At 27.5% G+C, this 25,729-nt stretch overlaps 1 protein-coding gene across 2 annotated transcripts; it reads right to left on the bottom strand.

Annotated features, from left to right (window-relative positions):
• Window positions 1-569: 569 nt before the first annotated feature.
• LOC145837096 (twitchin-like) lies at window positions 570-25,355 on the bottom strand. 2 transcript variants are annotated; one of them, XM_082944868.1, is made up of 36 exons: window positions 25,142-25,355; window positions 24,331-24,479; window positions 23,451-23,590; window positions 22,254-22,379; window positions 21,848-22,012; window positions 21,071-21,252; window positions 20,713-20,896; window positions 20,372-20,463; window positions 18,575-18,716; window positions 17,229-17,353; window positions 16,705-16,841; window positions 16,321-16,459; window positions 15,831-15,945; window positions 15,313-15,500; window positions 15,012-15,137; window positions 14,287-14,483; window positions 13,793-13,927; window positions 13,242-13,386; window positions 12,719-12,862; window positions 11,631-11,791; window positions 10,755-10,902; window positions 10,240-10,392; window positions 8,953-9,105; window positions 8,445-8,600; window positions 8,095-8,244; window positions 7,747-7,823; window positions 7,337-7,453; window positions 5,760-6,002; window positions 4,969-5,143; window positions 4,313-4,413; window positions 3,725-3,914; window positions 3,264-3,405; window positions 2,951-3,111; window positions 1,502-1,652; window positions 1,295-1,409; window positions 570-1,117 (listed from the first exon to the last, which is right to left on the bottom strand). In XM_082944868.1, the coding sequence occupies exons 1-36, from the start codon at window positions 25,248-25,250 to the stop codon at window positions 1,055-1,057; spliced, it is 5,196 nt and encodes a 1,731-aa protein (XP_082800994.1). In that variant the 5' UTR covers window positions 25,251-25,355; the 3' UTR covers window positions 570-1,054. The 2 variants fall into 2 exon arrangements, with proteins under 2 accessions (XP_082800994.1, XP_082800995.1); XM_082944869.1 differs by lacking the exon at window positions 12,719-12,862 and having other exon boundaries at window positions 580-1,117.
• Window positions 25,356-25,729: the final 374 nt, after the last annotated feature.

Genomic DNA, 25,729 nt, shown 5'->3' on the forward strand with positions numbered 1-25,729 from the left:
TTGAATTTATTATAGTTCTTCTTCTTAAAACCATTGTTTATACTTTCAAGTTTTAACAAAAAGGCTGTTGTCATACTTAAAATATTGGTTTAAATACTTATTTTCGAGTTTATTTAAACTGGAAAAAGCATTTCTTTAAATTACAATAAAATATTTTATTTTACCTGAAAGCAGGGGTAAGCTGAACTTTAGCATTTTACTTACAGTAAGTGAAAAAATAAAACAGAAAAAAATAAAATCATGATATGAGCAACCTTGGTTACTCTGATTAAATTAATATATCTAATTGATATCAGGGTATGCCAAAGTAGACTGTATTGGCCACTTTGGGCAAAAGTAGTTGATGAATATCAAAGGCCTTATAAAAAATCAATAATTAAAAAAACTCAAGATCTTTCTATTTTTTATGTGAACTACTAATTGAAATCATTTTGATTTTTTTCATAAATAAGTATTTGCCAGATCTGACCCGTGACTGTTATGTGGCGACCACGACTATAAAGTTTTGAAAGTATATAATTTATATAAAAAACAAAAATTATAATAACATTTTATTAACATTCTAAAATGGTTATTTTAAAAACATGTTTTCAATTAAATTTTAATGATTATAAATGAAATTTACGTAGCTAAGATAACTGGTATTCAAGTTTTACAATATCTTAATTATAGGTTATGAGTTATTATACAAAATACATTAAAAACGTGTACAACAAAAAAGCAGATACAATAAAATAAAAATTTTGCGAAAATAAAATACAATAACTTATTTACAAATTTACAGTTTCACTTGCTTTCAGGACTAAAGTATATCATGCGAAAAACAATCTAAATAAAACAAAACTAACATTTAAAACAATATCTAGATAAAAATAAATATATTATTTTTCATTGTAGAAACTTTTAAGTAATTATACAAAATTCATAAAAATGCTTGTAAAAAATTGATTTTTTAGCAAAAACTACTGGCTTGACCACAAGCAAAATAACCTAAGCGTTAAAATATCTCGCTCGCAACATTCTTAGCTGATTTATAAAATCCCCTCACGAAAAACTACAAAGTAATTTTCAATGTGCATTTTGTTTCACATTCTCCAGTGTCGTTCGATGCAATACACTGTGTAAGAATATGAATTAGTGAATATTGTATTTAAAAAAAATATATTACAGTTGGTTATAATAGATAAAAATTTCAAACTGCAAGTTATAAGAAATACTTAAACCTTTTTGAATTTCAAAAGATCTTTTTATAATATTGCATCATTCAAAGATAAATACTTTTTTTTTAACTAACCTTATAAACACCTGCATCAGAGCCTCTTGTTTTCTTAATAACAATTCTACACAATCCAATTACATTTTCCTTTAATATGTTCTTGTCACATATTTCTTTGTTGTTTTTAGTCCATCTGTTTGTTATTGATACATCTTAAAGTTGTCATGCTATTCATTAATAAACTTGTTTTTAAATATAAGCTATGCTACTTCATCATGTATAAACCTGATATTTGGATAAGGTTTGCCGGAAACAGAGCAACTCAGGGTGACTTTTACTCCGTCAGGAACAGATCTGTCTTTCAGGGGTACAGTTACTTTAGGCGGTTTCCTAAGATCTGCTTCGTCTAATTTCAGGTCTTCTATTTGAACCTTTTCTGTTGATAAAAGTTAAAATGACTGTTATAAAGCTTATTTAAAAGTAAAGAAGAATCTAACAAAACTGGAGATAAACTAAACAAATTATGGTAAAAGTATATAAATAATCGGCTTTCACCAAAACGAACTTAATTTTATTTTATTTTTAATACTTAGCTTTTAAGTTTCGAAACTGATGCAAATCCGGACTAAATATTTTAAATTTAAAAATCAGAATCTTTTAAGTTTTTATCTTTATTTAAACAAACATTATACCACTGTTACACTTATTGATTTCTTTTAGTATATCAAGAAGCTATTCAGATTTTATCTTAAATATACACATACACATTCTGAAAATTTTATAATCAGTGTTGGGAATTTAGCTTAATACATCGTTAAAGTAAAACTATATTAACTCAATAATGTTTAGTTTACAATGAACGCATAATATGATAGAATTATGTAATACTTAAACTAAAGTTTTTATTACTTAAGGAAATGAGTAGTCTTTTTTATTATGAATTGAAAAGCTACTTCTACAAAACAACTTTGTTTAAATGACAAATTAAAGTGTTCATAAAGTTCCAACTTTTTTAATGCAAATCATGTAATAGCTTTTAGTACGTTTAAGACAATGTATACATTTTATATCTAATGAAACAAACATCTGGTAATTAAGCTAAAATTTATTAAAAAGCTTTAACATTACATAGAAGATTAAATGTCTAGTAAACTTTATAGAATTTAAGAATAAAAGGAGTTCAGAATTAGTATATATGATAAATTTATTCAGTCTTGAAGCTTAATAATTTATCATTTTTCTACATAGTTACTAACTTAAGTAATGTGTTGTTAAGTTTTTTGTAGGTTTTACATTGTTCATTTTCGTAAACTGTTTAACTTAAAAGTAAAACTTTGAAATAATGTGAACTTCAAACTTTTGTTGATTTAACCTTAAATAATAAAAACTAATTTCTAAAGTTAATCAGTGTTTTATTTTTATAAATAACGATTTCACAGTTTACTAATTCAGTTATAAAGCAATAGATTGTTTAAATAAAGAGCTTTAACATAAAAAAAAATATTTAGTAGTAAGTTGTTACAAAACATAAACTATGTACAAAAACGAATGGTCAATACGAATGGTCAATACCAAGTTTTTGTTTAAAGAACTTTCTATAATTACTTTTAAATACAAAAACTAAAAAAAATATTTGTTTTACAGCTGCCTGATCAAGTTTAAAACGTTTAATTTTTCTACGCTTTTTAAAAAAATAAAGATAAAAACTTATATAAACAAAATTTGTATTCAAACCTCGTTTTCGCTTGAAGAAGATGATGTCGCTAGTCTGAAGGGGATCGCTCAATCCGATGTCGTTTTCAGCTTTCACTCTGAAGTAGAAACTCCTCAATTGGGGCAGATCTTCAATTGTGAACACGCAGTTCTTCACGTTGCCAGATATTGTTGCCCAATCTCTGTTATTATTTAATAAAAGTGAAAAATTCAAACTTGTAAAATAATTTTTTTCTTTAGAAACAAAATATAATGTGAAAAGAAAGGGTTATATATTGATGCAAGGATTACTATTAAAAAACTTTATTTAAAAAAAAACAATGTTTTCACCGACCTTCCCTTGGCTTCTCGCTTCTGAACGGAGTAGCTCCTCACTTTGCTTCCTCCGTCAAGCTTGGGTGGTTTCCAATCGAGTGTGACTGATGATTCCGTCAAGTTTGAAACGTTCAGAGGTCCTTGAGGCGCAGAAGGTACGTCTGAAAAAAAAAGTTAATTAGTTTCTTAACTAAACCGAAAATGAAACAAAAAAGTTGTGAACTCAGTAACCTTATTTAATTAATTTTTTTAACAAAAACTTTTAAGTTAATTTTCATTAGACCAACGAGGCATTCATGTTCCTAAAAATTTTACAAAGTCATCGAAAAAAAAATCATTGTAAAAGTTTGAACTGTAATAAAATCCTTATTTCTTGAACAATCCGGGCACAAGTTGAAAAAATTATAAAGTCTTTGCATTCTAATAATGATTTTAAAACTAACTTTCTAAAGTAACTGGTTAATAAAATATCAAACCAACCGATGACAGTGACTTTGATGTCGAGTTTCTTCCGGCCGCTTGCGTTGTCCAGTTGCACAGTGTACGTCCCTGTGTGCCAACTCCTCGTGCCCCGTATTTGGAGTTGGGTAATTCCCTCCATATCGTTGATGTACGCCTCCCCCACCTGAAGTCCGTCCCTCGTCCATTTTATCGTGGGTCGTGGACGCGCCTGAATGTTTTGAATGTTGAATATATATAAGTATAAAGTCACTGTGTTTATAGTTTTTTAAGTAATTAGACACATAGTAAATTTTGTTGGTTGCTGGAGATTAATATTTGAAAAGTAAGTTTAGAAGAAATTATTTTTTTGTCAAAAACCTTTCTTATTTTCAGTTTTAATTCAAATTTTTAAAACAGTATGAGAATTGTATGACAGATCAATAATAAATATTATAGGAAGTTTGATTTTCGTAAATCCTCTTAAAAGTATTAAAAAACTGTTAGCAATAAGCTCAGCTAAATAAATTTTGAATTTCAAAAACCTTTTCTAGCTTCTCAGTAAAAGTTAAAAACAAGTACGTAATGGAAATGTAGCCGCATTTTTATTTATTTTATAAGTAATCTAACATGGAATGGGACATGCAGTCTTATTGTAGTTCCTGCGTTCACAGTGAGTCCTTTCCTTGCAGCTAATTCCAGTTCAGGTGTCATTTTAAATTCCGGTGATACTATAAAAAAATATTTCAGTATAAATATATGCAAATTTAAATTACAGCTTTAGTAACTTATTTTAGTTATTTTTTAAGTTGTTCAAAATAACAGTTCGGTTTGATTTTTTACAAAAACGAGGAAAAACAAATAAAATTGCATTATCATTGAATTCATATGTACTTTCTTAAATCAATAGCATAAAAAACTGTGTAAGGTACTATAATAATTTTTCTACATAAGTACTCGTTATTCAGTATTGAATGTTGCTTTTTGTAACACAATATTGATTGAAGCACGTATTACAAAGGATTTTAAACACTTACTTTATATGTAGATTTAAGTACAGTTAGGTTAGGACAAAATTTTAGACTTTATAAAAAAATAATTTTTAATTTGTGTTACAATTACTTTACAGTTTAGTGATAACAGAAAAACAAATTTAAAGACAAAATATTATTTTCAAAAATTGGTATAAACTGATAAAAGATCAAGAAAAACACAAACTAGATCAACACTAAACGTTTTAGTTTAAACATTAACTTACTAGTAGTAACTTGTAATTTAGAACTTACTAGCAGTAGCGCACATCAAGAAGTTCTTGTTCATGTAATACCATCTTGATTTGGCACCGTGGTTGACAGTTCTGATCCTGGCTTGGTAGGACTTGCCTCTTTCGAGTCCCTTCACTGTGAACTCGTTACCTTTCACGGGGTTCGATGTGTAAGGGGTCCATTTGTCTTCGCCGTCCTTTAAAATAGTTACAGCTTTAGTATTTTATTTTTAATAACCCCGAGTCATCTATTTTTATAGGTTTTAGATACATTTTAAACATAATAAACCAATGCTAATGGTATTTTAATATGTTTATATTTTAGTTTATGCAAATAATTTTGACTTGTTTTCAAATAAAATAACTTGTTTTATTACTCATAAAATTGTTTTACAGCTAATTACTTTTAAATAAATGATTTACTATTGATTACAAACCACATTAAGTTACATTTGAAGTAAACCTTTTTGGTTTTTATTTCTAAACAAACAAATTCGATGTGTAAGGGGTCCATTTGTTTTAATTCTACCGAATTTTATTAGTATACCAAATTTGTTTAGCATTAGCACTTATTTAATTTTTAACATTTGATCATTACGTCATTTTATATCTTAAAACTTTAAACTTCAGTATAATTTTATTTCAATTTGTATTCATTCCAATTCAGTAAGAAACTATTTCTGACGAGTCCTACTTGAAAGTACATACTTAAATAAATTTAAAAATAATGAAATGTATTCTGTTATATATTTTTAGTAAACAAACAAAGTTATTTTTTTTTAGCTTAATAAATACTTTAAGTTCAATTAAAACCATTTTAAGTTCGATTTCGTATCCGATAATTCCGCTTCCTCCGCAAAGATCCGCCTCTTTCCAGCCGAAAGTCGCCGAGGTGTTGGTGCTGTCCTTCAGCTCGAAGTTTGTCGGCTCGCCAGGGGGAGTCATGCGCATTTGTGACGTCATAGGGCGGGAAGGAACGGACGGGTCCCCCTCACCAGCCAAGTTGACAGCCGAGACACGGAACTCGTAATCGGCGTTCTTCTGCAGTCTGCCCACCTGGAAATGTGGAGAAGTTTATTAAAAAAAAAAACAAACAAGATTGTCCAATGGGTAATCATTACAATTTTTATTAAAAGTCTGCCCACCTGGAAATACATAACAAGTTGTTAAAAAAATTTAAATATTTTAAAGTTAAGTAAACTTAAAGTCTTGCTTTCATACAAATTTTTATGATAAGTAAATGAGAAAAGTAAAACAATAAGTTTAAGACCTGAAACAACGATGTACTCCATAGAAATTTTAAATATATTAGACAGCTTTCAAATAATAATATCTGACTTAATGTAGCGTTAAGTGAGAAATATTTTTGTTTCCAAATTAAAACTTGTTTGTCAAATAAGTTTTAAATTCTATTTTTGATTAATCGTAGTTTTTTAATAAAACTTGTTAACCTTTTTACTTTTAAATACTTCGCTAACACGTTTAATAAATAAGGAAATAATACAGTAATTAATTGCTAAAATTCAAAGTTGATTTATTTTAACTGATTATAAAGTCTTTTACGTTGCATAGTTGCTAAACGATAACACATTGACAGTTTGGTTAAATGTTTTCTTGTAGTTTAAAGGTTTTATAAATCCTGAAAAAACCTACTAGTAAAAAAAAGAGCTTTACGAAAATTTCCAATAGATAAAAAAGATTATCGAATACATACAAAAACAAAAATCTTATAGTTAGTGATATTTAGTTAACTTCAAAGAATACATTTTTAATGTGCGATAAGTTTACTATTGCTGTTATACACACTTCAATTTTAGAAGCTACAGCTAAGTACTTTTATAAGGGTTAATTTATTTTATTTATTTAATAATGATAAATTTCTAGTTAAAAGTTTAAAGCACTACTAAATGTAAATTGCATAATTCTTCAACTAAAGGCAGGGATTAAACATTGACAAATTAATTAGTTAACCTTTTTAACCTTAATCTAAGTTGTAAACTTTTGCCTACTAGTAAGTTTTCTTTGTATAGCTTTTAAATGTAGCAGAATTTTATTGAATTACTCAATATTTAATAAGTAACAAATATTTTCAAAAAAAAATGTTTAATAAATGTTCAAACGTTATTTTAGTTTAAGTATTTGTAAAAAAACTATGAATTTTTATTACTATTTTCAAATAAAATACTTAATATTAAGGTAACTGTAAACTTTTAAGAAATAAGCTGGTATTAAAGTATTAATTTAAAAATATATAGTTTTTATTTTAGTTAAATTTACTTTACAAAAGGAATTTATAAAACAAAGAAAATGAGTCGAAATGTAAAACAATACATGAGTTTGTTTATTTTCTTAAATATTTATTTAAAAGCATTTCAAAATTAAAAACAAACCCTGAATTTGTTATCCTTGCAATCTTCAGGTTCGTTGCATTTCAACCAGGAAGCCTGTCCCTTCTTCCTCCTTTCGACAACGTAACCCAACAAGGGGGAACCACCGTCGTCTGTTACCTGTGAAGTTTTGTTTCAGAGTAGGTAATTTTTTTAAACTGTTTTGATAAAAAAAAATCTTGAAGAAGAAATGTAGTAATGCTCGTAAGTCTATCATTCAGCTATACTTTTATAGGTTTTAAAGTAGAAGTTTTTTAAAACCGTTAACAAAGTTTGTTAAAATAAGTTTTATTTATAAATTAATTATAAAGTATAAAGCTTTTTATGTACAGACTTGAGTAAAAAGCTCATAAAAACTAAAAAGTATTACTTTGATAAAAAGTATGAGAAAAAATTATGAATAAATTACTAACGGGGTCCCATCCAATTGTAATTGATTCGTCTGTTGAATCAACTAATTGGATTTCTCCTGTTACTTTTCCTGGTTTATCTGTGATAATAAACTTAAATTTCAAAAGAATTCTTACCACATATAAAGTCAAATTAGATGCCAATGCTAGGAATTGTATATTATAAGAGTAAACTTAATACTGAAAGTAAGTTTTTTTTTGCAAAACATTAAAGAATATATTCTTGTAACTCATGGTAGTTAAAAATATTTTTCTAGTTTGATAGTTGTGTTGATAAGTTCTAAACTTAAACTAATCATCAACTATGGATAAGATAGTGAATGAAAGAATTAGCTAAAACTTGAAAATTACCGAAATTATCCTTCAACTGAACAGTCTCCGTAGGATCAGATTCTTCTCCTTCAGCTGCGGCATTGACAGCCTTGATGCGATATTGGTATTTTTTACCGGGTATTCCCGAGACTTGAAACTTGCAAGTTGCTGCATCAGGCGTCTTTCCGACTGTACAAAATAATTAAAGTCAAAAAAATTCAGGTTTGTTTATTAAAATCTTATTTAAATATTTATAAAAACTTCATGATAATATTTATTTTAAATTTTAAAATAGAAAACTTAGATTAAAACGAGTAAAAAATCATTTATTGCCATAAAATCTTTTTAATACTCGCTAAATTTAAGTGTTTATCTAATTATGACGTCACCTTTAGTCCACACTTTCCTGCCCTCCTCTTTCCTCTCTACGACGTAATGTTCCACGGGCAGCCCTCCTTTTTCCTCAACGGGGTTCCACTCTAGTTCGACTCCCTTGGAGGAAATATTGGACACTTTTGGCTTGCCTTTGATCTTCGGTGGTGGCGCTGTGATGATTATGACGTCAAAATAAGTAACAAGTTAGCTTATTGCTTGTTGCGTTAGCACGACTAGTTAGATAGAATTTGAGTCAGAGTACATATATAAGCAAAAACTAAAATGCTGCTTTAGAGAATAAAGTTTAATTCAATATATACTTTTGGTATAAAACTTCGTTTTTATGTAGTTGTTTGAAACTTGGTCAAAAATATAATAAAATATTTTAAAAATGACTTTATACTACTAAAAAAATTACAAAAAAAAAAAACAACATTGTGATATACAAAACTACTGCTTACTGTTAAATATTGAACTTAAATACTTGAAATTTTAAGAAGCATAAGAACATATGCAACATACCGATGACTTCAACATTGACAGGGATGCGTACCTCTCCGGCAGAGTTCTTGATCTTACAGACATACTTTCCTGCGTCGTCTTGCTTGCACTTGTGAACTCCCAAGTGAGCTGCATCGTGATCAGAGTGATCCACTACAATGCGGTGGCCGTCGTCTGTTAATTACTCAAAAAGTTAAAAATGTAGACTTCAAAAAATATAAAAAACATTTCAAACTAACTATAAAATTGTATCAACAAGACTTTTAAACTATGTGAAAAAAATCAACTTAACGATTGTTATTAGCTTTGTTTTTATGTGTTTCATTTTTAAAAGACAATAAAAAGAAGAAAAAAGCACTAGTTTAAAAACGTTATACTAACCATATTTTCGTCTAACAACTCAACAAAAAGTTTAAATTTAAAAAAACATATTACACCAGAGTAATACAAGAGATTATTTTGTTCGTGTCGTACCCACTAGTAAGTTTTATAAAAACATTTTATAAAACAGTTTTAGTTTGACAACAAACGCTTTAAATTCCGATTAGAAATAAAAACTGTTTAGAAAGCTTCTAGTTTGTACTTAAAATTCTTATAAACTTAAAAATATTAAATATTGTTCATAGTTTTAAAAAGTTTAAAAAGCTATATTCTAACTAATTAGTGTATTAAAGTAACGTTAAGCCACGCGGTGTAAATCTCTCAAAGCTAATTAAGTATGACGTCGTTATAAGATGTTGCGGTTAACTCTTTATGATGTAAGTATGAAGTTTTAAATTAAACGGTATAAGTTTTTGATACTGAAACTGATTAAATATAAAAATTCGACTAACAATTATTAAATGGCTTTATGTTACCACAACTATTTAAGAGGCAAAATAAATACTCGAATCTAAAACACGACACTTAAGAATTTAATGAGGTTGTTATACTTAATATTGATTATTAGCAAATGCAAATGTTTATAAGCAAAACAATTTTTCAAATGATTAGTTTTTTCTTTTATATCAAAAATAAGCAAAACATATAGCAGTTCCCTATTAAACTTGAAAACAGTATTTTTTTATTTTTCTTACTAAGTGTTTGTAATTTACCATAGTTTACTTAAACTAATGTAATTTTAAATAAATGTTTCTTCTATTAAATATACTAAAAATCTAATGTAGATAAGATAATTTTTAGAGTTTTAGATAAGTTTTTCTATACATTGATACTTTTTAGATATCTAAGATATAAAAAACAGTTAGAATATTCTTAAAACATTTTTTATTTTTCAAAACTTGATAAAAGAAACTAAAATCAACAAACCATCAATGGGTTTTCCATCTTTTTCCCAGGTAACTTGAGGTGGTGGGTTTCCGTGTGACATAGGGATGTTTATCCTCAACGTCTGGCCATATTTCACTTTCATGGGGGCTTTCGCGAACGCTGCTAACACCGCAGGGTCAACACTTGGTGGTACTGTTGGGTTGTAAAAACTTCTACTAATAGTTAACGCAAAACGTTTATATAAAATGTAAGTTATGTTATTTTTTAAAGATATTTGTTAATTTTTTGCTTTGGTTTTGTTTTAAGACTTTAACGTGTAAAGATAGTTTAGTTCGGCAGTTAATAAAACTTTTTATAGAAGTTTGTTTTTAATATAGTTTGATCAGTAATAGTTTTAAAAGCTTGACAAATTGTATTGTAAACACTAGATTGTTAATTTTAGGATTTTTTAAATAATAAATTAAGTGACTTAAATATGAGTTGATAAACTTAAGTAGTAATATATTTAAAAATCTATATAAAAACATTGTTTATCAAAACTAATCTCCACAAACTTTCTTTAGCGTAGCAAGTAACTGGAGATGATTGAACGGGGGCTCCTGCTCCAGTGTCGTTGACAGCAGAGACTCTGTAGTAATATCTCGTGTCTTCCTTGCATTTGTCATCCTTAAATTCGTTCTTGTCTCCAGGTACCTCTCCAACCTAGAGAGAAAAGTATTTATTGTCTTACAATAATAATAATAAATATGTTATAAATTTTGTTATAATTAATTAATTGCGAGTATAACATTTTATAATTTTTTAGATTTTTAATATTTTAATATCTGATTTTGGAAAAAAAAACTTGAAATTATTTTTCTTTGAGCGTAGCAATCAATCGGCCAAATTCAAATATTTTTATATGAAAAATACAACAATAAATGCTTTTTATATAGCAGATATTAAAATATTAAAAATCTAAAAAATTATAAAATGTTATATTCGCAATTAATTAATTATAACAAAATTTATGACATATTTATTATTATTATTGTTATAATACCCATGTACTAAAATAATTTTAAACTATTAAATATTTAGCCAAGTTTTTTTTAATTTACAAACTTTTAAAGTTTTTTAAGATAACTTAAAAAATTGACTTCTTAGATTTTATTATGTTTATTTTTTATTAAACATTTATAAGTTAGGGTTGCTTTTTAAATAAAACTAAATAAACACTAGACTTTTATTTGTAAAAGACCTGTTTTATTTGTTATTTCAAAACAACTGAAAACTATTGCATACCTCTTAAGCATACTTTGGTTTAAATATTTTGATTAGATAGTAATTACTTTTAACAAATTTATCGAGTAGTATAAGATCAAATTTTTCCAAACTAAAAATAATGTCAATACTACATTAAAGATTAAAAAAAACAAACAAAAACTAACTTTTTCCCAAACTTCGTAGTTGTCAGCGATGCATCTTTCGACTACGTACTTTTTGATTGGTTGAGCTTTTTCTTCTTGTTTAGGGGCATCCCAAGAGATCTTGACACTATTGTCTGTAACCTTGTCGAACTTGATCTTGCTCTTCGACATATCAGGTACCTCTGTAATAAAGATATAAAATATTTTTTATTATTAGTGAAATGAAAATGTAGATATATTATGTTCAGTTTAGGTTCACAATAGCATTTTGAATTGTAATTGAATGATTATAGTATTGTTAGAATTGTAAATAATTGATAGCTTAAGTATGTTTGTATCTATCTTGTGGCAGAATCTTAATTTTAGTAAAATTTTGAAAACATTATAATTTGTACAGTTCTAGATACAAAAGATGTTAAATTTTAAAGTAAGTTTATAACCAACCTTATATAGAAAGTAAATTAAAAATCTTTATTACAGCAACATTTTTATTAGAATAATTTAAAGTGTTTATTAAAGTTCAAGTAAAAAGTCTATTTGGATAAAACACCAGCTGTAATCATAGTTTTTTTAAATATCAAAGTTCTAATTACAAAGTAAAATAAAATGTATTAAGAATTTTAAAACTGGGTACTTTAAAATAACTGCTTAAAAGCATATATTGTGGATAATAAATTATTTACAAAACTTTACATTTAGTTAATGAAAGATTTGTTTATGTTTTATAAGTATTGTTAAACATACATATCTCTACATAGATAAAATAGGTTAATATTTGAGTAACTAAATAAATTTCCACTGAGGGGCTTCATGCAGCTTTTTGCTAAAATATTCAGCTATTTGAATTATATCTAAATAAATTAAAAACGCATATAGCAGAGGTTAGTAAAGCTTACGAACCAGCTTAAAATTGTTAGTTGCTAAAACCATGCATAAAATATAAACTGAAACAGAAAAGTTTTTCTTATTATCGAGAATCTTAAAAAACTTAGGCTTTCAAAAGAAAGATAGTATAGAAAAGTTTATATTCTGCATAAAAACAGTCTTGACTCTAAAAGTCTTGACACATTCTACAAATTTAAGCTGGCTCATAAACGTTAGCAACTTGCCATTTTTAACACTATCTGGTTGATTTTCAGGTTCGCTATCTGAAGATTCTTCAACTTTTACTTGATTTTGGGCCAATAGTTTATTTATGTCGCTCTCAATTAGCTCGATTTCGAAACCTTTGTACTGGATTGTGACTCCGGGCGCTATTTTAATTTTTCATACTTAGTTCCAAACTTTTTCGTTCATTGTATAATGTACTTTAGTTACACATAGCTTTGAAGCATTAAGCTGATTTTTTTTACTAATCAGATTAAAAAGGAACGAAAAACCGTATAATTATTTTACCCTTTTTATTAGACGGACATAAGTTTATTTTCAGGTTCTTAGATAACAGTTTAAAGAAGCAAAAAATAAAGTAATTACTCTAGAATACCAGAGTGCATCAATTATTACTAACTATTTTTAGTAGCGTGACCCAATTAGCTTAGAAGTTGTTAATAAAATTAAAGCATGCTTTTCATTTTAAATATCAATAAGTACAAATACAACAACAAATTAAAACAACTTTAAAAAAAAGCTTACCTAGTACAACAACATGCGCAAAAACTTCAATTCCTCCCTTATTGTTGAATATTTTAGCTTCATATTGCCCAGCGTCTTTTGGTGTGCATTTCTTAATACGTAATTCCACTTCGTTCATTGAAGACAGCTTTGTTGCTCTGTGATGCTGTAATTAATATCAAGTTAATTTTAACATATAATACCTAAAAGAAAACTGTGTTTACGATAAAGTATAGATCAAATTCTGTTTAAAAACAAATTTATTTTTTTATATGTGTGTTCTACGTATCGGTAAGATAGTTTGTAAATAAATGTTCCTAAATTGGGTTGTTATTTAAAAACAAAGTATATTTGTTTCATTATAAAAACATAAAAATCACATTTTAACTCTTAAGGTTTTTAATTAAGAAAAATAAGACTTAAATGAAATCCTTTAAAAAGAGTCTATTATCAAGTTTCTTAAGTACCAAATGCATTTAAAGCATCCAAAACAAAAACTGATAAACAAAAATATTAAAAACCGATATCGTTTACCCAAATCAACAAAATACTATTAAGGGGAATTTTCAAACCTTGCTGGGAATGACTTCATCGTCTTCGTGGAGCCACATGACACTTGGAGGGGGGTTACCCTGACACGGTATCTTAATTGAGCAAGTCGCTCCTGCTTTCACGAATATCGGGTTGTGTTCGAAGTGCTCCAATACCTGAAATAAAAAGAGCTTTAAATGTTTATTTGATAAATTTTTATTACTATTTTTTTAAATATATTACTTTTATACAACGTTGTTAATAAACGGCGGGTTTCAAAATAAGATTTTTGACATATTTATTTAGATAACAAATATTAGTTCATTAAAGCTTTTAAAGTTGTTTTTCGAATCTTGAAAAGTTTAATAAGCACAGCATAAAACTCTATTCTAAAAATAAAGTATAATATGGGAAAACTTATAAAAATTTTTTATAAACTGTAAACATATAAAAACTTTGATCTATCAAACTTCAAGATAATAATTACAAAATGAAAACAACCATAGCAAATTAAGTCAACAATTACGTCACAAACCTCGGGGTCGACTTTAGGTGCTTCCCCGGGCGAGAGGGGAGTGACAGGTGCTGATTCCAGTGGAGGGGAAACACCCTGGTCGTTCTTGCTCATCACTCTGAACTGATACTCCTCGCCCTCCTTCAGATTGTCTACTGGGTAGTCATGCGTGTCGCTGGGCACTTCGGCAACTTTCGCCCATTTGTGAGTCTTCGGGTCTGGAAAACAGGGACGTAATTGGATTGAAGAAATTATCATTGTTCGGTATAAACGAAACGATTAATATATTTTCAAACTTAAAAACAATTTTTAAAATGTATAGTGATAGGTCTAAAAAATTTTAAACTTTTTCACTAAATATGATTTTTTAAATTTTACCACTAAATTGTCAGGCAAAGTCTTAATTTAAAAGTATACAAAAGAAAAAACTTAAAACAACAGATATAGCTGTAAATAATATTATTAGTTAGCCTTATTTTCTGTTTGTGCATTATTTATTATTCTTATTACCATTATTTTAATAACTTCAACCAAAAAAAAACAAGCTTAAGTTTTTAAAAGTATACTCATTAAGTACTTTTGATGTTTAAGTCTCTAAACGTTTGAATATGTTTACTCAATGATTTATAAACATTAAATAAAAAAGTGTTTTACTAAAAGATATAAAGTAAACTTGATAAAGTAGTACAAAAATTTCGAACTTGATAATATTTTAAGAAGTTGAATTAATTAAAGTGTTGACTAACCTTTCATTTCAATAACGTATCCATCTACTTTAGTCATGTGATCGATCGGAGAGTTCCAGTTGAGTTTCAGAGATTTCGCTTTTATGTCTGATACTGCCAGTTGACCTGAGGGGGCGTCTGGTTTGTCTGAAAAAACATTTATAATTAAAAAATGAAGTTTACATTTGAATTCAGTTTATTGTTGTATATCTAGATAAAATGTTTGAATTTTTAAGTCAATTATAAAATTTTAATCTGAGTTTGAATTATTTATTTTTAGTTTCTTTTTTGAAATCTTTTACTAAAACAAAATCCTACAAACCAAGAACTTCCACAGGAATCTCAATTGTCTGTTCACCACAATCGTTACTGATGCAGACTTCATACAATCCACTATCATCCTTCTTAACAGGGTCTATTATCAACTTTGCAGTCTTGTTATCATTATCCACAATCATCTTGAATCTACCGTGGTTGCTCAATGTCGTTCTACCGTTATTCCAAGTTGCCCTGTTTTTAGGAAGAAGTCAAATTATTTTGTTTAAAAGTTGCATTTATTAAAAACCTAGCTGCTTTTAAAACAAGGTATTTAAAGTTTGGAAAAGAAAAAATTCTTTTGGCATAAAACTTATAACCAATGCTTGTTTTTAGGTTTGACTTTAAAAAAGACTTTTTTTTGCTGTACAATTGATGTTTTTTTATTTATCTATCTAGTATTAGTAAAAAAAAGGTTTTTTAGCAAGTAAACTATAGCTATTGAATAAAGTTTCACAATTATACTTCATTTAGCATTTAAAATTTATCACAAATATGTCAATGTTTAAGCACAACGAAACCCACATAACAGGAGCTCTACCCTCCCAAGGTACAACAATTTCGAGTTTGTCTCCGGCTTTAGCTCTCATTGGTGTCTTTCTCAGCAAGTCTAACCAATTCTGTTTGATACAAGGTGGACCTAAAAACAAATGGTTTATTATGTTTTAGATTGTTTATTTTTCTACTTCGCTAAACTAATATATGTTATTATAGCCGAACTTTTTTGTTACTTAAATAATAAAAGCTAATTACTTAAAAGTAAAGCAGTTGAATTTTTTTTGGAACAATGACAGAGTTTTTTCAAAATTAAGCAAAACTAATGCATGTTAAAATAAAATACTTCACTTAACTTATTTGAAAAGCTAATATATACATAAAAACACACTAAAAAATTGTTTAAAATAAACTAACTTGAAAGAGTTTCAATTATCTAAATCTAACACTTATGATATGTGTTTAAAATACTGCTTTATTGTCAAATAAAGAAACATACACTAAATATTTTCCAACTAACTTGAAATGCTGAGAGTAGCTTCTTGGTGAGTTCCTCTCAATTGGAAGCTGTAATGCCCCTCATCATCGAAACCGGCCTTTTTAATCTTCAATCTGTACCGTCCCTGGCTGTTTGAAACCTCGTACCTCTTCGATTTCAACTAAGGGGAATTTATTTGAAAAATATTTCTTGTTCAAAAATATGTGCACATTGTCAAATATAAAAAAATATATTGTTTTTGGATTATTATGAATTCTAGCATTAAACTATTGTACAAAATATAATTAGAAAATTAATTTATATTAATAATAAATAAAGCTAAAACTAGTTTATAAACACATATGGTTTAATTTTTTTAACAAAGCATTTAGGTAGCACAACTTCGTACATGACATAACAACTTACATTGATAGGTTTGTCGTCTTTAAACCACTTGTAAGGAATTTTGTCGTCTTTGCAATCCAAGTAAGTAGAGAATTGAGCATCCACGCCGTTTTTACACCTCACATTCGTCAATTTTGTCAATATCTTGATCGGTTTTGCTAATAAAACAATTTAGATTTATATTGGTATTTCAAATTAAAATTAAAACATTATAAATTGAAAATATAGTTTTTAAAAAGTTTTCTAAATCTAAGGTGTGCATAGATAGCTTTTCTTGTAATATTAGTAACGATTATTGTTCAACACATGTGTTTTTTTAATATTAGATCGTTTTTAAATAATAAAGGAAGTTGTAACATTTTATACTATAAACTATTGTGTTTAAATACTAAATCTATTCTAAGGATAATGAAACTATAAAACTTTATAGCAAAAAGCTTTCAACAAGCAACCAAATCTAAATTAAAGTATTAACCATTTCAAACTTCTTAAAAATAATTGTTTATTTAAACCCCTGATTTAGATTCTAGCCAATAAAAACTGACCATTAACATGAAGCACTGCTTTTGACTTGGAATCACCAAACGACACTTCAACTTTTGCGTTGTTGTCTTTCAACGTGACATCTTTAATTTCCAGCTTGTGAATGTCACCACTTGTAATCTTGTATCTGCAAATAAATTTTTTATTAAAATACAATAGTAAATATAAAGTGGTTACAAGTTATTCTAAAAAGTAGTTTTAAAGTGTCTCATGTTTTAAAACTGATTAATGTTGCATGTTTGCATAAAATGTTTAAAAAATATATTGGAAGTACATAAAAATGTTTTTGGCTTATAATATAAGCATTTAAAAATTTAAAATTACTATTTGAGTTTTTTGGCTTAGTATTAAATTGCTTTAGTTAAATAAAAATGTAAAAGTTTTTTTTATATTAAAACCTTGGCAGTATATTATGGATAACCGTTTGTATAACTCTTATTTAAGCAGTTTAAGTACTAAATTAAAAGTTTTGATCTTTAGAAATAATCACTTTGCTTTAGATTTAGAATAATCTAGTAAAACTAGTTATTAGGGGACTAAAGGGACTTATTTGACAGTTGACAGTTTTTTTTCACACTATATAGGTTCATAAAAGTTAAACTAGAATTTTACAAGTTCTACTTGTTGCAAGGTAAGAAGTTAGATGTTTGAACTATAAGCTAAATACTTCCTAAACCTTATCGGCCGAGCATTAAGCACGGTCTATATGACGTAATAAAGTTTAGTCGTCTATAAATAGATAGTGACGCTGATATATGGTTTATTTTATTCACCGCATTTTGCATTATACATTGAAATTACTTTGAGTTGTTCAACACTTAAAAAGAAGGTTTTATATATTTTTGAAATACTGTAACCTTAATATATTGTAGTAATCTTTTTTATCTTCTTAACCTAGTTTTAACATATAGTATACTTGTATGTCGTTTTTTGACAAACATTACAACTACAGGTAAAATTTTGCTAAACTAATTAAAAAAATAACCTTTTATGAAATTTAAAGACGCCTTTTGTCAGTTTTGAATATTCATAAAAAGTGTTATGTTTTTTTTTGTACAATAACTAGTAAGGGGCGTATATGTTTACAAAGTGTCGATGTCTAATAAAGGAGTACATGAAAATAAGTTTGGAAAACATAAAAGTAAACAGAAATAGTTAGTTTAAAATTAATTTGGTGTAAACTCTTTTAATAGCTTTTATTTATGGAGATTTCTCAAAGTTACAGAAAAGGACTTTTATGTTTTTCAAACAGGCTTCTTTAAAATATAAAATAAAATAATTATCTGTACATAAGTTATATATTGTAGAAATGTTTTACACTTGAAATTTATTTAGTTTTTATTCCTACCTTCCACCAGTCTTGATAACTTTGTTGTTGATCCTCCATTTAGCGGCTGCTTTCTTCATGTTAACCGCACAATCGAATATGGCAGTGTCCCTCTCAGCAACTTCTGTGTTCACTAATCTGTGCCTGAACTTCAGAGATGGCGCTGAAATTATTAAATTTGGCTGAAATAGTTTTGTGATATACATGCATATTTGAAAACCGACTTTTTATTCTAAAAGTTAAATGTTGTGTTCATTGTTGCTTAACATTAACTCAATACCAAATTACTAATTTGTCAGTCGTTATTAACATGTGAGATATGCTATGCCGTTTTAATAAAATATTATGAACAATATAAGCAAACCACAAGCTTTAACTTCACGCTATAAGTTTAAGATACGAAAATATATATTAAACGAAAAAAAATATAATAGACACAAAAACGTCATGTTGGTATTAAAATTTTTCATGATGATAATACAATGCTTATTAAATTAGTTTAATACTAAATACATACTACAAAGTTATAAAATTTTACTGAAGTTATTTTTTAACGTTGTTGAAACTCAAAAAAAAACATATGGAATTTAATATTTCTAATTTTCAACAACCAAGATGTGTACATTAATGGATATTTGTAAAAAAGATGATTAAGCTTTCAAACAAAAACATGAAATGATTATCACAAAAGCGGGTCTCAAACATAAGTAATAGCTATTTTTTGAAAGTTAAAAATTTTTTGTTTACTTGCAATCAGTTTTTAGTTTTTATAAAAGTTAAGATGCAATTAAGCTAAACTTTCATGATTATAGATTTGAACTTTTTTTTATTTCTTTAGAATGAAGTAGAAGTATTATTTCGTATGTTCGTATTTTAAACTTTAAACGTTTTCGATTAATAATTTGTTAAATCGTTTTTTAAAATCGAATAATCCAATCATTATCGTCTAACAAGTTCAAAACTTTGGGAAAGATTCTGGTGTAAGTAGATACAAATTAGTTTTAACTAGCTTCTCTAAAGATCAGTTCAAAAACACATAATTTATTTTTAATGCTTTTTATAAAAGTAAGATTATTGAACAAAAAAGAAAATTTTCAAAATATTCTGGTTTTAGTACCTAGATGTATAAAAAAAACCTCTCGGTCATTAAACTTCTAATAGCTTGTTCCTGTATGTTTTTAAATTGTAAATACACCCATAACCACATAGTTCAGACAACCTAAAATACTTTTCCTAATCCTTCAAACAAAAATAAAAAGTTGCTGAAGTTTTTTGAACATTTCCAACTTAATAGTAAACATATACACTGTAGTTTTTACCTTAATACTTAAACCTAAAACCCGCTTTAGCTAATTTTTTATATTTTTGATTAGTACCTAAACATAACTGACTTTTTGGTACAGGCTTATTGAGGGTAAGTTTTTTAGTCCAGTTATGCCTGAAAACATCTTTGACTACTACGTCTTTATGGGTCTTTTTTACTACCTTTTCAATTTCTACTTCCTCAAATTCAATAGAGTTTATTTCACTTATTTGCTCAATTTTTATTTCTTCGCTCTCAAAAGAATAAGAATTTGTGTCTAAAATGTAAAAAAAGTAAACATGCATCTAAAAAAACAAAAAAATATATTTGTTTCTAGTTTGATTAGTCAAAATGATCTCAAGAAAAACCTAGATTTTTCTTGTTTTATTCAAGAATTATTAGTTTTGTGCTATTTTTTTAAACAACTTTTTTCAGTCGATATTTCAAAAATAACAAGATCAATGTCATTAATAGCAACACGTTTATTAACAAGCTGTTAGTGAACTTTTAAGTACCTGTTACAGTAAGTGAAGCGGTTGATTCGATATTTTTAATTTTACAAGTATATTTGCCAGCATCATCCATGGCAAGCTCTTGTACTATCAACCTGTGAAATTTGTTTACTTATTTGCAAAAAAAAAAGTAGTTATGAAACATCGACGAAAAACTCATTTACTTTATGCATTCAAAAAGCATTTGACATTTTATTAGTGTACTTTTAGTTTTATTCAACAATCTCTTCTACTACTCTTCATAAAAAATTTAAGTTAAAACATAGCTTTTAATTAACAAAAATAACATAACAATTCTCAAGGTTTTATTTTTATTTTTAAATACAAATATTTTAACAACAAACTTGTGCTGTTTTCCTTCAGTTACATCTTCAATTCTTCCGTTGGAGTGTCTGATGTCAATCTCCTTGCCATCTTTAAACCACTTTGCCTTCTTTCCTCTCTGGGAGATCACTGCCGAGAACATGACTCTTCCGTGAACCTTGCTCTGTTTGTCTTCCAACTCAACGTCGAATTTCAAAGGTTTCTCTGTTATTAACAAATAAAATCGTTGATATTAAAAGTCTGCTGTTGTGGCCTAAGTTATTTAATTTAAACTGGAAGATAGTATTACAATACTATTTATCTGTCTGTTTTGAACTCTAATATGTGCTAATAAAAACATTTATAGTAGTAATCTTAAAAAATAAACAATTTAATCACCTTTCACAGTTAGCACAGCATCGAATCGTTCCTTTCCAATTTCCATGGTGTAGTTACCGGCATCGTCGGGGTGCACGTTCCTGATAATCAGTTGGTGCACGTTACCCACTTTCCTGAACTCGTGTTTCTTAGCAACGTCCGGATCGTCACTGAACTGGATCGGCTCTCCGTTGTGAAGCCACCTAGCGGGTAGAATATTTGTTAAATTACTCAATTTAAAGTTTTGTCAGTAAACATAGAAGAGTAAAAGATCTTATTTAGTATTAGTAGTTGCAAAAGTTTTAATAAAGTTTTTTATTTGGAAAAAAAATGTTTATATTGAAAAAGATATTTAAAAAAAATTTAAGTGGCAACTTGTAACGCAAAGATCAAAAAACCAGTTTGGTTTCTTTTATGTCATACTAAGTACAAACTACTAAAGATATACTTATAATAACTTAGTATAAATATTTTTATAACGCTTGTTTATTTTTGTTGTTTGGCTGTGAAAACTGTTATTTTACAAAATGTAGTAGTATATACATATATATGTATATATATATATATATATATATATATATATATATGTAGTACTAAATTTTTATACATAGACTTGTAGTTGTAAATTTTTTCTAACTGAGTTCTTTAAAAAGTATAAAACTTGGCGGAATTTATACCAACGAGCTATAAGTAGACAAAATTTGTATTTGATAATGTGTATATAGTTTACTACTACATATCATAAAATTTGATACTTACAAGCGTATACATCGTTACACATATCGTAAAACTTGTTACTTGATGGGAGTATCCGGCTTCACGTCTTCCAGGTGAGTTTCAAACACGGCGGTTCCCTCGTCGTTGGCCATGACGTGTTTCAGCTTCTTCATCACCCTCACTGTCTCAGCTTCCGGCTCGTCGTGCTCCACCTTGTTCATTCCCTTCAACTTCTGCAAGATCATCCTGGAAAAAGATCGTGTTAGATGAAGAGTTTGAAAAATAACTAGCGAGTTGTATATTCATTTAAACTTGAAACTTTTATTTGATATAACTGAAAATGGCTTTAAGTGTCATAGATTAAGCAGTAAAACTTTAAAAGGCCTTTAGATGCGCAGTAACTATTGAGAAAATTTCAAAATTACAAATTACTGATGTTATCAAATAAGTAATCAGTTATAAATATTACTGTTTAGAAAGCTTTTACCTAAAATCAAAGAAACCGTTATCGAGACAGATCCTCTCATAATGCTTGGGATTGGACTTTTTCAAAAGATCGAGAACTTGTTTTTCCTTTTCTTCCGGCGACACTTCGACCTTCTGCTTGACTTTTCTGTTTGTACATTATAGTTTATGTAAAAATTAAAAAATTCATTTAGGCTAAGTTGAGAAAACATTGTTGCCATGATACAACCTTTTTATATATATAGCTTTTGTTAATGTGGTGGGCATTTAAAAAAAAATATTTGTATGTTAATTGAGCGAAAAAACTATAAATTAAAGAACTGCTGGATTTAGAGAAGCTTATTTTATAATGGTACACCTAATAAACCAAGATTCGCAAACTATGGTTGAGAACATAGCTTGATAATTGAAAGTTTATAACTCTAAAAGCAAAATAGTTTATTATTTTTACTCAGTGTAGTTCAAAGATGTCTTGCACTTTTTACATATTTATTAAAAGAGTTAAGTGCATTGATTTTTTTTAACAAATGATTATATTTTTTTTAGTTTGAAGTTTTTTATGGACGTTTTTTATGTTATCAGCAGAACATATTATAACTGTAAACCAGGGTTTTCTAAACTTTTTTTTTTCAAAAAGCCCCCTTTAAGTTTCAAAACTACCATTAAAAACACCTAAGACCCTTTTTGGAACACTTTAGGAAACCCTGCTCTAAACAATAAAAATATTTCAAAATGTAAAAAGAACTGAGGAGAGTTACAATAAATAATTACCAAGCGCTCTCACAGAAGTTTTATTTTTCTATATAAGAGCTCAAGTACTAAACAAAAAGTACTCTAAAAACAAAAACTTTCTCCAAAAACACAATTTGTTTTAAAAATTGAAAATATGCTTAAAGTGTTGTTAAAAAAAATTATTTTTAAGGTAATCAGTATGTTTTAACAAATAACAGGTGTTTTAGAACTTTTTTTTTAATCGACCCTGGTATTTAAATACTGTTTATTATAGAATAAGTTTACTATGTTTTAGTATGAATCTCTATATATTGTTATCTAAGTTAAACAGTTAACGTAGAAAACCTGTTTTACATATATGTATTTAAAAAGCTAACAAAATTTAAAAGCTTAATTTAAAACATGTTATAAATTGGCATTAAACCTGGTATTAGTCAAAAAAAAACTCAAATAAAAACAAGTATTATACATTTATATTTATTTTAACCTTTTCCTGAGTTTAGCCTTGAATCCGAGATTGGGCGAATCTGAAGTTTTGTCGATGTGAACGTGGAAATAAGAAGGGAGTTCCCCAAATTCATTGGTGGCAACCACACGGTACTTACCCACATCTGACATTCTGCAAGCCTGAAAAAAATATTCGATTAATTAGGAAAATAAGTATAATAGCTAAAAAATATAATATACAATCGTTGAGTATACAATAACTAAATATTTTGCCATTGTTTTATTGCACAAAAACCTAGTAACAACATAAATTGATTTCACATTTAATTTTTTTAGTTTTTATTTTAAAAAAGAGTAAAAGTATATTTCAAGCTCTACAAATCAAAACTTAGCAAATATTTTTTATTAAATTTAATTAAAATAGTATATTAGTATACAAAATGAAAAGTTTTTAAAGCAATATTTTGTGCTAGCTTTTTGGTAATGAGTTTTTTATAATTATGATAAAAGTTTCGTTTAGCGAAGTCTTTAAACATTTGCAAATACAGATAAAAGATTATCTGCTTGGACATATTCGGTTATAAAACAATAAGTAAATTTAAAAATCTTTTTTAAAGAAGTTTCTCTGCATTTTCATTTTTTAAGCAGTTTTTTGACATTTTATTTCAAACGCAAACAGTTTTCGAGGTAATTAGTATATTAAACATTATAGTTTATATTTTAGAAATTTCCTGTAGCCCCAAAACTTTCAATTGTGTAAACAAAGTTTTAAGTAAGACATTTCAAAAAAAAGCACATAAGTTATCTACACTTTAAAAAATTAATACAAAGTTAACCTAAAAGTAACTAATAGAAGTTATATAAAAAGAGTAAGAATTTTTTACAGCAAATAAAATGAAAATTATTAAAAAATCCCCTACCTTGATAACGAGCATGCTGTTTCCAGTTTCAGGGTCGCAAGTCACCTCAAACCTGCCCCCATCGTCCAATTGCAGCCATTGACCCTTCTTCCACGACACTTTCGGAAAAGGGGTTCCCCCCACGCGACATTTTACCTCCACTCGTTTGCCTGAAGTATAATATTACGAATTTTTCAATTAAATGTTTTTGTATTAGTTTAATGTTAATAAACGTTAGTACATATTACAATAAACAATTTTTTTTTTGCAACAATATAACCTTTTTAATGAAATTTTAAAGCTGAAAATGGTCGAATGATTAACAATATTTTAATCAATTTAGGCTATTTTATATTGAAAGTATGTATGTGGGGTAAAATTTTATTTAAACAGTTAAAATTTACAGCAAAGAAGCATTGATATATGACTATAAGCGTTACTTATTCTTGATTTATTTACTTGAAAGATTCAGTTTAAGTTTGAAAACTAACGCTGCTAAATATTTTATCTTTTATTATAAATGACATTCACAATAAGTTTATAGTTTTTTTGGAAACCGCTCAGTTGAAACCCGCGATTATTTCGCACCCAATCAAATCTGAGAACCGCTAACCGACCAAGGGTAAGATTTAGGGGTAAAAGTGATTGTAAATACTTAATAAATACTTATTTTACAAATAACAAAAAAAAAAAAAAACAAATGTAAAAAAAAAACTCTAGGTGGGAAATGGTCGCGGTAGGAAAATGTAAGTATACTAGTTTATTTCGGATTCAACTATTTTAAAAGCTATACCCACAAATTTAATTTTAATAAATAAAAGACTTTATTTACCTTCGCTGCCTTTAATGTCTTCAGGGGGCATTTCATGGTAGTAAGGAAAAGATTGGCCGCAGTCAAAATCGGGCTGCTTGAATTCCTTTATCTTTGGGTGATGAGTCATCTTGATGAAGATTAGTGAAGAGTCTTTATTCTGCTATTCGCTCTTCTGGATAAGTGATGCTTCGGTTCACCGGACAAATTTACAAGCATTAAATGTATTACGAAGACCACTGTAACGTAATTAAAATATTGTAGTTTATTCAAAAACCACTAAAATACACCTCAAAAAACAGTAAATTTATCGCAATAAATTCTTTAAAGATGGGTGTAACACAATGATTTTTAAAATGTATAATTTAGCGTAAGTAGGTTAAAAAGTCGGAAAGTTTAACTTATGGCAACTCTGCTGATCTTTACAAAGCAAGTTTTTAAACTTAAACTTTTTGATAAATATTGAAAGTTTAATTTTATAGAAAATTAGTTTAAAAGAAATTAACTTCAAAAGCAGCTGGGAGTAAGTACTTTGATGAAGTTATTTTAATACTAAGCCAAAACACTAGATGTAAAACATAAAACAAATTTTTTTTTTTGATTTTCTTT

The sequence above is a fragment of the Thalia democratica genome, chromosome 5, assembly GCF_965202585.1.
Source record: "Thalia democratica chromosome 5, ktThaDemo2.hap1.1, whole genome shotgun sequence".
Lineage (NCBI taxonomy): Eukaryota > Metazoa > Chordata > Thaliacea > Salpida > Salpidae > Thalia > Thalia democratica.

Coding starts and splice junctions, on each gene's coding strand:
- LOC145837096 (XM_082944868.1), bottom strand. CDS start 25,250: ATGACTCATCACCCAAAGATAAAGGAATTCAAGCAGCCCGATTTTGAC. Junction 13,928..14,286: donor CACCTAAAGTCGACCCCGAG/GTTTGTGACGTA, acceptor TTTTTATTTCAG/GTATTGGAGCACTTCGAACA. Junction 3,915..4,312: donor GACTGCATGTCCCATTCCAT/GTTAGATTACTT, acceptor CAAAACATTCAG/GCGCGTCCACGACCCACGAT.